This window comes from Schistocerca gregaria, chromosome 2 (assembly GCF_023897955.1).
Source record: "Schistocerca gregaria isolate iqSchGreg1 chromosome 2, iqSchGreg1.2, whole genome shotgun sequence".
NCBI lineage: Eukaryota > Metazoa > Arthropoda > Insecta > Orthoptera > Acrididae > Schistocerca > Schistocerca gregaria.
Genome location: NC_064921.1, coordinates 229,038,600 through 229,053,085, shown reverse-complemented (window position 1 = coordinate 229,053,085; position 14,486 = coordinate 229,038,600). Strand labels below are relative to the sequence as shown.

The window sequence follows — 14,486 nt, the reverse complement described above, 5'->3', positions numbered from 1 at the left end:
TGGGATTGGAAATATTATATTATTCTTGAAGTCTGAGGGTATTTCGCTTGTCTCATACATCTTGTTCACCAGATGGTCGGGACTGGCTCTCCCAAGGCCGTCAGTAGTTCTAATGGTATGTTGTCTACTCCCGGGGCCTTGTTTCGACTCAAGCCTCTTAGTGCTCTGTCAAACTCTTCACGCAGTATCATATCTCCCATTTCATCTTCATCTACATCCTCTTCCATTTCCATAATATTGTCCTCAAGTACATCGCCCTTGTATAGACCCTCTATATACTCCTTCCACCTTTCCGCCTTCCGTTCTTTGCTTAGAACTGGGTTTCCATCTGAGCTCTTGATGTTCATACAAGTGGTTCTCTTTTCTCCAAAGGTCTCTTTAATTTTCCTGTAGGCAGTATCTACCTTACCCATAGTGAGAGAAGCCTCTACATCCTAACATTTGTCCTGTAGCCATCCCTGCTTAGCAATTCCTGTCGATCTCATTTATGAGACGTTTGCATTCCTTTTTGCCTGCTTCATTTATTGCATTTTTATATTTCCTCCTTTCATCAATTAAATTTAGGATTTTTACTACCCTCGTCTTTTTACCTACTTGATCCTCTGCTCCCTTCACTACTTCATGTCTCAAAACTACCCATTCTTCTTCTACTCTTTCCCCCATTCCGGTCAGCTGTTCCCTAATGCTCTCCCTGAAACTCTTTACAACCTCTGGTTTAGTCAGTTTATCCAGGTCCCGTCTCCTTAAATTCCCACTTTTTTGCAGTTTCTTCAGTTTTAATCTATAGTTCATAACCAATAGATTTTGGTCGGAGTCCACACCTGCCCCTGGAAATGTCTTACAATTTAAGACTTGGTTCCTAAATCTCTGTCTTACCATTATATAATCTGTCTGAAACCTGTCAGTATCTCCACGCTTCTTCCATGTATACAACCTTCTTTTATTATTCTTGAACTAAGTGTTAGCTATGATTAAGTTGTGCTCTGTGCAAATTCTACCAGGCGGCTTCCTCTTTCATTTCTTAGCCCCAATCCATATTTACCTACTATGTTTCCTTCTCTTCCTTTTCGTACTGTCGAATTCCAGTCGCCCATGACTCTTAAATTTTCGTCTCCCTTCACTATCTGAATAATTTCTTTTATGTCATCATACATTTCATCAATTTCTTCATCCTCTGCAGAGCTAGTTGGCATATAAACTTGTACTACTGTAGTAGGTGTGGGCTTCGTGTCTATCTTGGCCACAATAATGCGTTCACAATGCTGTTTGTAGTAGTTGACCCGCACTCCTATTTTTTATTCATTATTAAACCAACTCTTGCATTACCCCTATTTGATTTTGTATTTATAACCCTGTATCCGCTTGGCCAAAAGTCTTATTCCTCCTGCCACCGAACTTCACTAATTCCAACTATATCTAAATTTAACCCAATTTCCCTTTTTAAATTTTCTAACCTACCTGCTCGATTAATGGATCTTACATTACATGCTCCGATCCGTAGAACACCAGTTTTCTTTCTCCTGATAACAACGTCCTCCTGAGTAGTCCCCGCCCGGAGTTCCGAATAGGGGACTGTTTTACCACCGGAATATTTTACCCAAGTCGACGCCATCATCATTTAAGCATACAGTGAAGCTGCAAGCCCTCGGGAAAAATTGCGGTTGTAGTTTCCCCTTGCTTTCAGCCGTTCGCAGTACCAGCACAGCAAGGCCGTTTTGGTTAGTGTTACAAGGCCAGATCAGTCAATCATACAGACTGTTGCCCCTGCAACTACTGAAAAGGCTGCTGCCTCTCTGCAGGAACAACACGCTTGTCTGGCCTCTCAATAGATATCCCTCCGTTGTGGGCGCACCTAGGGTACGGCTGTCTGAGGCACGCAAGCCTCCCCACCAACGGCAAGGTCCATGGTTCAAAGAACTACTAAAATACCTCCAAAGCTACATCTATGGACACTGGTATTTGACTTCTAGTTTACAAATAAAAAATGCTAGTTTCATTGTTTTTGCAACCTGAATCCCTAAGAAGGTGAAATACGGGCTGAGATTTTTTTAATAAAAATATTTCATTATGAAAGGTTCTTTAAAGCTAAATCTTCGAGAATTTAAATTTGGCTCCTCACGTAGAAATAAAAAAAAAAAAAAAGAAGTCTTTCACTGGTTTTAGAAATTCAAAGAATATGATGGCAAAAAGGAGGGGTGAAAGTTTTTACGGAAATATTTCATTCTGCAAGCATATTTAAGGCTAAATCCATGAAAATTTATATTTAGCTTCTCTGTTAAAAATGAAACAACCACATGTCCCTGTTTATGGAAATTCAGCCTCTAAGGGGATAAAATAGGGGGCGAAATGATTCATGAAAATATTTCATTGCGAAAGCATTTTCAAACCTAAATCCTTGTAAACTGACGTTTGGCTTGTCGGTCAGAGATGGAAAAAATACGTGTTTCACTGTTTCTGGGAAGGAAGCCCCTAAGGATGTGAAACAGGATCGGACTGACCCACTGACTGATCAGCGCCTAACCCACACCGCTAAGGACAGAAGCATGAAGTTTGGAGAAGGTACGTATCTTATACTGTAGGCATCGTTTAAGAAGGGATTCCCCAAAATTCCACCCTGAGGGTATGGAAATAGGGTATGAAAGGCTTTTTGAAAGTATGTTGCTATTAAGGCAAATTTAAAGCTAGAACTATGAAATATTTGGTTTCTCGGTCAGAAAATAGAAAATTCGTATTCATTTTTTTTAAATTAATCATTAAGAGGAAAAAATAGAGGGTGAAAGTATTGAGAAAATAAATAATTACAGAGGGACTACTAAAGGATTTTTAAGGCTGCGCGTATGACAACTGGTATTTGATTTCTCGGTTGGAAATGAAAGGGGGGGGGGGGGGGGAGTGTTTCTGGAAATTAGATGCAATTGGGGATGAAAAATTTTAAGAAAATAATGTTGTTACATTAGGAACTTTTTAACGCTAAATTTATGAAAATTGGTATTTCACTTATCGGTTAGACATAAAGAAATATTTGTAAGGGTATGAAAGTTGCTATGGAAACATCCCTACACAGCGCAAAAGGCATGATTAACACAAACTTCGCAATCCAGCCACCAGAATCGCTTTTTATTCAGAAGTACATTAGGAGAAGGGCATGCTTATACGGCCTTAGCCTGAAAAGGTTAGGTTTTGCAATTTGTGAATAATATAAAATTTGAATTACATATAAACAAAAAAAAAAATCTCTGCAGGCCATGCTGTCTACGTGAGCGAAGTAGCGGGCACTAAGCTAGTCTCGCATAAAAGTGATCCTACCCAAACATCAACGATGTTGAAGGGTTGGAATGATGTTGAGCACAAAGGACTCCCACATCGTTTACCAGTGACGGTGTGAGTTAACAGGACCCGCTGGACTTATCTCCTCGAAAAACACGGCCCTACGATAAACGATGGCGGCAACTCCGCACCACACAAGTCATCTTTGCAGAATGAAGCGGTACCGGTTGATGTGCGTGGAGATTTACGTTGCCCATATTCCGCAATTCTGTTCATAGACTTTTCCTTTGACATGGAAACGGGCACCGTCTGTCTGCAGATTGTTCCATGGCCATTTACTGTCCACTTCCATGCGAGCAAGAAATTCCAGGGCGAATGTTTGTCTTGCTGGCAGGTCAGCAGGACGCAACTCCTGAGTATGGGTGATTTCTGTATGGATAGCAGTGCAGGATGGTTCGTAGGATTTTATGCATCCTGCTCGCAGGCATGTCCATATCTGGCAATTCCCCGTGCGCTGCATGTTTGCACACTACCGCTCGAACCATCTTGAAGTGCTATGGCCACATCTACAGAAGTCGGAATTGCTTTCCTTCCCCTGTCACAACGCACCTGAAAAGAAACTGTATTTTCGAATTTTATAATCATTTTCTCCAGGCGCTTAGGAGACATCAGACCTTGAGTGTCTGGAAATTCAGCAGGGCTTCTGCCGCAGTCCCTGTTCTTGCAAAAGAGCTTTACCAGCCACGCGCGATCCTTCTTGGAGACACTCACGTTAGTCGTCTAGGACGCGAACTAACGCGTCTGTTGGTGTGCGTATTCTGACGAGAACAGGGCCATCTACTGATCAAATTTTTGTCAAAAAAAATTTTTTTTTGGTCCATGACGCTTCCCCATGAGTCAATAACATACTGTTGAAATTTGACATCATTCTCAGTAATGGTCCTCTTTTTACACGTTTTGAAACTGGGACTGTATTTATGGACACCCTATATATTACTTTTTATATGCAGGCGGTGTCATAGCTTTAAAAGACAAAGAGGATGAGCTGCAAAACGGAATTTACCTTCGAGGCTAAACAGCCAGACACAAAAATATGACTCAATTTACAGAGAGAGAAAAATTCATGCGACGAGACCTCTTAAGAACAAAAATAATGATGAACAATACAGTACTAATGAATAAATCCGTCATTTTAATTATCTAGGATGAGATACCCCATACTAGTATACCGAGCGAGGTGGTGCATTGGTTACCACACTGGACTCGCATTCGACCATCCTGATTTAGGTTTCTCGTGATTTCCCTAAATCGCTTCATGGTTAGTTTGGAAGGGCACGGTAGACTTCATTCCCAAATCCTTCGCAAATCGATTACCTCTCGGTTTGAGACACCCCCCCCCCAAAAAAAAAAAAAAAAAAAAAAAAAAAAAAAAAAAAAAAAAAAAAAAAACGGCCAACCAATCAATACTAGTATGAAAAATAATAGACGCGAAAGTAGGAGAATTTGTAACACGTGTCGAACAATAAATAGGTGTTTCAGAATCAAGACATAAAAATGATACGAATTAAGTTTTACAAAGCAACGGCCGTTGTCACACTTAGTTTTAAAGTGCATCGGGGGTCGTTTACTAACGACAATGAAGAAGGTGAAGAGAGATTTGTTAGGACTGTGCAAGGCTGTACCAGAGTAGACAGATTCAGAAAAGTTAGGAAGAAACATACTCAACGTAAGGAATAAAAGAGAAGACAACACAAAAAATGGAGTGAACATCTTGACAGATTTCACGGCGGCAGACAAGCTTACAAAATCAGGAATTATAGGCCAGAAGTCTCTGAATGCTAATAAAAGTTAAGAATTATTAAAAGTACCATTGTGTAGAGACACTTTCCCACGGGATACGAGGGTAATCCCAAAAGTAATGTCTCCGATTTTTTTTTATAAGTACAGAACTCTGTTTCTGTGGCAGTTGGTCACACTGTTACGAAGACTGCTTCACGCGCTATTGTGTAAACATGCGCACGCCACGCTGAGGCGCTCAGTCTTGGGCTCGGCTGGAGCTCCCCTTGGATGTTACCGCCAAATGCGAATTGCGCGCAGTTATTCGGTTTTAGAACGCAAAGGGCACTGCGCCGATTGAAATCCATCGCCAATTGATGGAAGTGTATGGCGAGTCGTGTATGGATGTCAAAAATGTTCGTAAGTGGTGAAGAGAGTTTGCAACTGGTCGGACCGAAATTCACGACGAACAAAGGAGCGGGAGACCGTCAATTTCTGAGGAGACTGTGTTGAAGGTTGAGCAAAGCATGCGCGAAGATCGGCGGATCACCCTGGATGATGTCTGCACGTTGGTTCCTGAGGTTTGCCTGAGCGCTGCTCACAGAATTTTAACGGAAACATTGAATTACCAGAAGGTGTGCGCAAGAAGGGTGTTACGCATGCTGACTGAGGACCACATGCGGCACAAAGTTGATGCTTCCCGCGCATTTCTTCACCGCCTTTCAGCCGAACAGGACAACTTCCTGGACTCAATTGTCACGGGTGACGAAACCTGGGCATACCACTTTACACCTGAGACCAATCACGCCAGCTCATAACTTTCTGAACAGCATGGCGGCGAGCTGGTATGACATGGGCATACACAAAAATGCCACAGCGTCTACAAAAATGCAACGACAGAAATAGTTCAAAATGGTACAAATGGCTCTGAGCACAATGTGAGGTCATCAGTCCCCTAGAACTTAGAACTACTTAAACCTGACTAACCTAAGGACATCACACACATCCATGCCCGAGGCATGATTCGAACATGCGACCGTAGCAGTCGCGCGGTTCCAAATTATAGCGGCTAGAACCGCTCGGCCACTCCGGCCGGCGAAAGAAATGGTGATTATATCGAAAAATAGCTGTCAGAGACAGCAGAGGACTAGGAAGGGCAGTTGAACGGAATGGACAGTCTCTTTAAAGGAGGGTACAAGATGAACATCAACAAAAACAAAACGAGGATAATGGAATGTAGTCGAATTAAGTCGGGTGATGCTGAGGGAATTAGATTAGGAAATGAGACACTTAAAGAAGTAAAGGAGTTTTGCTGTTTGGGGAGCAAAATAATGATGATGGTCGAAGTAGAGAGGATATAAAAAGTAGACTGGCAATGGCAAGAAACGCGTTTCTGAAGAAGAGAACACTGTTAACATCGAGTATTGATTTAAGTGTGAAGAAGTCGTTTCTGATAGTATTTGTATGGTTTGTAGCCATTTATGGAAGTGAAACATGGACGATAAATAGTTTAGACAAGAAGAGAATAGAAGCTATCGAAATGTAGTGCTACAGAAGAATGCTGAAGACTAGATGGGTAGATCACGCAACTAATGAGGAGGTATTTAATAGAATTGGGGAGAAGAGGAGTTTGTGGCACAACTTGACAAGAAGAAGGGATCGGTTGGTAGGAAATGTTCTGAGGCATCAAGATCACCAATTTAGTGGTGGAGGGCAGCGTGGAGGGTAAAAATCGTAGAGGGAGACTAATAGATGAATACACTAAGCAGATTCAGAAGGATGTAGGCTGCAATAGGTACTGGGGGATGAGGAAGCTTGCACAGGATATAGTAGCATGGAGAGCTGCATCAAACCAGTCTCAGGACTGAAGAACACAACAACAGCTAAATGTTCAAGCTGTAAACTGATGTAAAGCATTGTAGAAATAAACAGGTCTATGTACCTGAGATCTTACTTTTGGGATTACCCTCGTACATGTACTATACGACCTCTTTTAGAATTACCTGAGGGTAGGTTTTCAGGACGCTATAAATAAATAACAGGTAATACTATCAATAATAATAAGAATGACAGATAATAATAGTAAATACCTGCGACGTCCTCGGTGTCGCTGTCGCTGGTGGGGGAAGAGATTGGCGCCTGGAAGCGGCGCAGCCTGCGCAAAGCCCTGAGCCGCCTCCGCCGCGCCCTCAACAGCCTCCTCTCCCTCACCGTTATCTTTGCTCTCTGCTGCGCCTCCTGCACAGCATCATCAACCATTACCATAACCAATAGACACACAGCAGACTTGAGGTGCGTTTACAACCGTGCGCCTTGTGGCTAGTTGCCTTGCGGCTGCAGCTTGCTGCACATGGAAGCACAGGCGCCCATTGTGAACACAGCTGTGAATGCAACCACGCGCACGCACATGTTGAGGAAGAGGCACGCGACCTGCAAGCGTGTCTCTACGTGCGTGTGGGGCGAGCGCAGTCGTATGGTGACTAGACGCAAGACGCACAGGTATAAACACTCCTTTATAAGTAAACCTGAAAGGGTACAGTACCGCCCGACATTGAAAATAGGTACAACATTCTTCATTATTCTTGTCAGTACAACATATTTTTTTCTAATAATAACTCAATTTCAATTAATACAGCAAAGCCGGATACCAGTGTGGGAAAGAATGATAATTTATTTATTTAATTGATCACATGTGCACTCCCACAAAACCGCAGATAGTGAATGTGAATATACAGGGTGTTTCAAAAATGACCGGTATATCTGAAATGGCAATAAAAACTAAACGAGCAGCGATAGAAATACACCGTTTGTTGCAATATACTTGGGACAACAGTACATTTTCAGGCGGACAAACTTTCGAAATTACAGTAGTTACAATTTTCAACAACAGATGGCGCTGCAAGTGATGTGAAAGATATAGAGGACAACGCAGTCTGTGGATGCGCCATTCTGTACGTCGTCTATCTGCTGTAAGCGTGTGCTGTTCACAACGTGAAAGTGTGCTGTGGACAACATGGTTTATTCCTTAGAACAGAGGATTTTTCTGGTGTTGGAATTCCACCGCCTAGAACACAGTGTTGTTGCAACAAGACGAAGTTTTCAACGGAGGTTTAATGTAACCAAAGGACCGAAAAGCGATACAATAAAGGATCTGTTTGAAAAATTTCAAACGGACTGGGAACGTGACGGATGAACGTGCTGGAAAGGTAGGGCGACCGCGTACGGCAACCACAGAGGGCAACGCCCAACTAGTGCAGCAGGTGATCCAACAGCGGCCTCGGGTTTCCGTTCGCCGTGTTGCAGCTGCGGTCCAAATGACGCCAACGTCCACGTATCGTCTCATGCGCCATCCATACCAAATTCAAACGCGGCAACCCCTCAGCGCCGCTATCATTGCTGCACGAGAGACATTCGCTAACAATATAGTGCACAGGATTGATGACGGCGATATGCATGTGGGCAGCATTTGGTTTACTGACGAACCGAAAAGCCCCATGTTGCACTCCCATCGTCCCTGCATCCTCAAAAAGTACTGGTCTGGGCCGCCATTTCTTCCAAAGGAATCATTGGCCCATTTTTCAGATCCGAAACGATTACTGCATCACGCTGTCTGGACATTCTTCGTGAATTTGTGGCGGTACAAACTGCCTTAGACGACACTGCGAACACCTCGTGGTTTATGCAAGATGGTGCCCGGCCACATCGCACGGCCGACGTCTTTAATTTCCTGAATGAATATTTCGATGATTGTGTGATTGCTTTGGGCTATCCGAAACATACAGGAGGCGGCGTGGATTGGCCTCCCTATTCGCCAGACATGAACCCCTGTTACTTTTTTCTGTGGGGACACTTGAAAGAAGATTCCAGAAACAATTGAACAGCTGAAGCAGTACATTTCATCTGCGTGTGAAGCCATTCCGCCAGACACGTTGTCAAAGGTTTCGGGTAATTTCATTCGGAGACTTCGCCATATTATTGCTACGCATGGTGGATATGTGGAAAATATCGTACTATAGAGGTTCCCAGACCGCAGCGCCATCTGTTGTTGACAATTGTAACTACTGTAATTTCGAAAGGTTGTCTGCCTGAAAATGTACTGTTGTCCCAAGCACATTGCAACAAACGGTGTATTTCTATCGCTGCTCGTTTAGTTTGTATTGCCGTTTCAAATATACCGGTCATTTTTGAAACACCCTGTATGATCATCTTTGAGACGATCTTTTGGTCACCTTTGGTGGAACCAAAGAGATGAAATTTACCGGAGCTTTGAGCGCCTGAAATGTGGCTGACCAATGGGTAGCATGGTCTTCCCCCACCTCGACGGAGGTGCGAGATGACCTGAAGAACAGCCATGTTTCAGCACTCGGCCTCTGGATCTAGTGTTGGTAAGACCTGTCTTAGGTGTGCTCCGTAAAAACAAAAGAGTGGAGACATGGTATGCATGTGAAATACTTAAGAGTAGTTTGGAATAATAATTTCTCTATTCCAGGAATTTTGTGGGGAGAATTAAATGTCAGGCAGGTAATATTAAGGGGATCGTAGTAATCTTTAGAAGTGACCAACGGTCACAATGAAACCACGTCTAGCAATAAGTTGAAATACCTCCGAGGGTGTGTACTATAAGTTGGAAATATTTAAGAAATGGCGTTTGCACGACTTGAAATTAGAGACGAGTACTTCCACGTGGTGAGTACTGTGTGAGTCTCAATCTGTGTATGAGACAAAAGGATAAAGAGAAGTACTCGTCCATGGCATCAGTTGAGGACTCGCGCGTGTCATGAATATGTTCTTAATATTACTTTGCGTGTTATGTTTCCGTGTGACGCTTGATTCAAACTATAATACTCTGAGAGAGAAGCAAGGTGAGTCAGCCGTCTATCCATCAACGCCACTTGGCTTGCATTGCACAGGAAGACGTGCATACATCCTCCAGAGTTCATGGTAGGAAAGAAAAGTTACGAAGTGTGGCAGTATCGTGTGCAACTGGGATAAATACTAATTGAAGCGGGAAAGCTGAAAGTGGCGTGATTGTAATATTATGACTATTCCTCATGTTGTATTCCATGTTGGAGTGTGGTGTATGTCATGTAATTTAAGTGTGTGTGGCTTGCATAGGAGAGTAGCAAGATAGTTTCAGAGGTAGTGGGTTATGCATGTTCCTTTTGTACCGCTCGCTCTGGCGGAAAGTTTCGTTATGATGGTTGTGAGAGTCGAAGTGTGACATATAGCAAAAGATCCACCATCCTATCCAGAAAGTGCACTGTAGCGTTAAATAATTACGAGACCATAAGATAGAGACTCACCAGTGTAAAGCCATGCCCACTGGGCGGAATTTCTCATGTGTTATTGATGTAGGTTATAGAATTTTTGTGTTTAGGTTATAGAATTTATCGGAATAAAAAAGATAGTGAAAAGAAAAAGATTGGTGGCCTTTTCCTTCGAATAGTATATTGTCATGTTGTTGTGGTCTTCAGTCCTGAGACTGGTTTGATGCAGCTCTCCATGCTGCTCTATCCTGTGCAAGCTTCTTCATCTCCCGTACTTGCTGCAACCTACATCCTTCTGAATCTGCTTGGTGTACTCATCTCTTTGTCTCCCTCTACGATTTTTACCCGCCACGCTGCCCTCCAATGCTAAATTTGTGATCCCTTGATGCCTCAAAACATGTCCTACCAACCGGTCCCTTCCTCTAGTCACGTTGTGCCACAAACTCCTCCCCAATCCTATTCAATACCTCCTCATTAGTTATGTGATCTACCCATCTAATCTTCAGCATTCTTCTGTAGCACCACATTTCGAAAGCTTCTATTCTCTTCTTGTCCAAACTATACTCCTGGAAATTGAAATAAGAACACCGTGAATTCATTGTCCCAGGAAGGGGAAACTTTATTGACACATTCCTGGGGTCAGATACATCACATGATCACACTGACAGAACCACAGGCACATAGACACAGGCAACAGAGCATGCACAATGTCGGCACTAGTACACTGTATATCCACCTTTCGCAGCAATGCAGGCTGCTATTCTCCCATGGAGACGATCGTAGAGATGCTGGATGTAGTCCTGTGGAACGGCTTGCCACGCCATTTCCACCTGGTGCCTCAGTTGGACCAGCGTTCGTGCTGGACGTGCAGACTGCGTGAGACGACGCTTCATCCAGTCCCAAACATAATCAATGGGGGACAGATCCGGAGATCTTGCTGGCCAGGGTAGTTGACTTACACCTTCTAGAGCACGTTGGGTGGCACGGGAAACATGCGGACGTGCATTGTCCTGTGGAACAGCAAGTTCCCTTGCCGGTCTAGGAATGGTAGAACGATGGGTTCGATGACGGTTTGGATGTACCGTGCACTATTCAGTGTCCCCTCGACGATCACCAGAGGTGTACGGCTAGTGTAGGAGATCGCTCCGCACACCATGATGCCGGGTGTTGGCCCTGTGTGCCTCGGTCGTATGCAGTCCTGATTGTGGCGCTCACCTGCACGGCGCCAAACACGCATACGACCATCATTGGCACCAAGGCAGAAGCGACTCTCATCGCTGAAGACGACACGTCTCCATTCGTCCCTCCATTCAAGCCTGTCGCGACACCACTGGAGGCGGGCTGCACGATGTTGGGGCGTGAGCGGAAGACGGCCTAACGGTGTGCGGGACCGTAGCCCAGCTTCATGGAGACGGTTGCGAATGGTCCTCGCCGATACCCCAGGCGCAACAGTGTCCCTAATTTGCTGGGAAGTGGCGGTGCGGTCCCCTACTGCACTGCGTAGGATCCTACGGTCTTGGCGTGCATCCGTGCGTCGCTGCGGTCCGGACCCAGGTCGACGGGCACGTGCACCTTCCGCCGACCACTGGCGACAACATCGATGTACTGTGGAGACCTCACGCCCCACGTGTTGACCAATTCGGCGGTACGTCCACCCGACCTCCCGCATGCCCACTATACGCCCTCGCTCAAATTCCGTCAACTGCACATACGGTTCACGTCCACACTGTCGCGGCATGCTACCAGTGTTAAAGACTGCGATGGAGCTCCGTATGCCACGGCAAACTGGCTGACACTGACGGCGGCGGTGCACAAATGCTGCGCAGCTAGCGCCATTCGACGGCCAACACCGCGGTTCCTGGTGTGCCCGCTGTGCCGTGCGTGTGATCATTGCTTGTACAGCCCTCTCGCAGTGTCCGGAGCAAGTATGATGGGTTTGACACACCGGTGTCAATGTGTTCTTTTTTCCATTTCCAGGAGTGTATTTATCATCATGTTTCACTTCCATACATGGCAACACTCCATAGAAATACTTTCAGAAACGACTTCCTGACACTTAAGTCTATACTCAATGTAAACAAATGTCTCTTCTTCAGACACGCTTTCCTTGCCATTGCCTGTCTACATTTTATATCCTCTCTACTTCAAACATCATCAGTTATTTTGCTCCCAAATAGCAAAACTCCTTTACTACTTTAAGTGTCTCACTTCCTAATCTAATGCCCTCAGCATCACCCGATTTAATTTGACTACATTCCATTATCCTCGTTTTGGTTTTGTTGATGTTCATCTTATATCCTCCTTTCAAGACACTGTGTATTCCGTTCAACTGCTCTTCCAAGTCCTTTGCTGTCTCTGACAGAATTACAATCTCATCGGTGAACCTCAAAGTTTTTATTTTTTCTCCATGAATTTTAACACCTACTCCGAATTTTTCTTTTGTTTTCTTTACTGCTTGCTCAATATACAGATTGAATAACATCGGGGAGAGGCTACAACCCTGTCTCACTGCCTTCCCAACCACTGCTTCCCTTTCATGCCCCTCGGCTCTTATAACTGCCATCTGGTTTCTGTACAAATTGTAAATAGCCTTGCGCTCCCTGTATTATACCCCTGCCACCTTCAGAATTTGAAAGAAAGTATTCCAGTTAACATTGCAAAAAGCTTTATCTAAGTCTACAAATGCTAGAAACGTAGGCTTGCCTTTTCTTAATCTTTCTTCTAAGATAAGTCGTAAGGTTAGTATTGCCTCACGTCTTCCAACATTTCTGCGGAATCCAAACCGATCTTCCCCAAGGTCCGCTTCGACCAGTTTTTCCATTCGTCTGTAAAGAATTCGCGTTAGCATTTTGCAGCTGTGACTTATAAGACTGATAGTTCGGTATTTTTTACATCTGTCAACACCTGCTTTCTTTGGGATTGGAATTATTATATTCTTCTTGAAGTCTGAGGGTGTTTCGCCTGTCTCATATATCTTGCTCACCAGATGGTAGAGTTATGTCAGGAGTGGCTCTCCCAAGGCCGTCAGTAGTTCTAATGGAATGTTGTCTACTCCCGGGGCTTATTTCGACTCAAGCCTCTTAGTGCTCTGTCAAACTCTTCACGCAGTATCATATCTCCCATTTCATATTCATCTACATCCTCTTCCATTTCTATAATATTGTCCTCAAGTACACCCCCTTGTATAAACCCTCTATATACTCCTTCCACCTTTCTGCCTTCCCTTCTTTGCTTAGAACTGGGTTTCCATCTGAGCTCTTGATATTCATGCAAGTGGCTCTCTTTTCTCCAAAGGTCTCTAGTGAACAGTAAGAGTTGTGTAAATTACTAATAGTCAGATGTGTGTTATTCATTTCCGTTGCGTAATATTCATACAGGAGAATAATTTGTAACTTAATTGTGAGTACTAGAGTTCATGTTACTCGATAAATAAGAATGTATCCAACTCGCTTGGCAGACCACTCATCTTGCAGGCCTGACTGTTTGATGCCACAGTATGAGCAAGGCATGTGGGTGCCTCTCAAACCTACCAAAGGGATACGCTTCGATTTCGATCGGCTTTGTATATGTCGTAGTGTAGATCAAAACAAGGCACAAATAGATTTCTTATACGTGCCCATACGGCCATTAAGAGAGTGTAATACCCCCTTTAAAAAACTTTAGTTGAAGATTTGTGAATACTTCATAAAAAAGTTTTTAACGTACGTTAGAACGGTGCACCCAGATTTGTCGAAAAGAGTAATTTTTTCCAATGCCACCCCCCCCCCCCGCCCCCCCAATACTATTTTGTTTCCCATATCGATATTGGACTAATAACAAAACGTACAGCATCGTTAACACCAAATTCATTCATATACAGTGACGTGGTATTACAAAGACGTACTTGTCAGTAATAAGCTTGAAATCTCACTAAACATCCGCCCTATAGGTGTCTCCTTCAGTGAAGCTTATTTCTGACAAACACGCCTTTGGAATACCACTTCATCATGTATGACTGAATTTCGTATTAACGATGCTATACGTTTGGCTGTTAGTTAAATGTAGAAATGAGAAAAAGATAGTGGAGGGAGAATTTCTTTTGGAGAAACCTGGATGCACCACTGTAACGTGCATTAAAGGCCGCAGAACTTGAAATCTTTTTAACGTCTGTTCGCGTTTCAAAGTTGTTCATCCAGA

The 14,486-nt window shown here is 43.8% G+C and overlaps 1 protein-coding gene across 1 annotated transcript in view; it reads right to left on the bottom strand.

Moving 5' to 3' along the window:
- LOC126335798 (uncharacterized) overlaps positions 1–14,486 on the bottom strand; it is a 121,987-nt gene that overhangs the window by 24,335 nt on the left and 83,166 nt on the right. Inside the window, exon 4 of the mRNA XM_049999263.1 lies at positions 7,134–7,281. Coding sequence (XP_049855220.1) covers positions 7,134–7,281 — 148 coding nt within the window. The remainder of the gene's footprint in view (positions 1–7,133; positions 7,282–14,486) is intronic.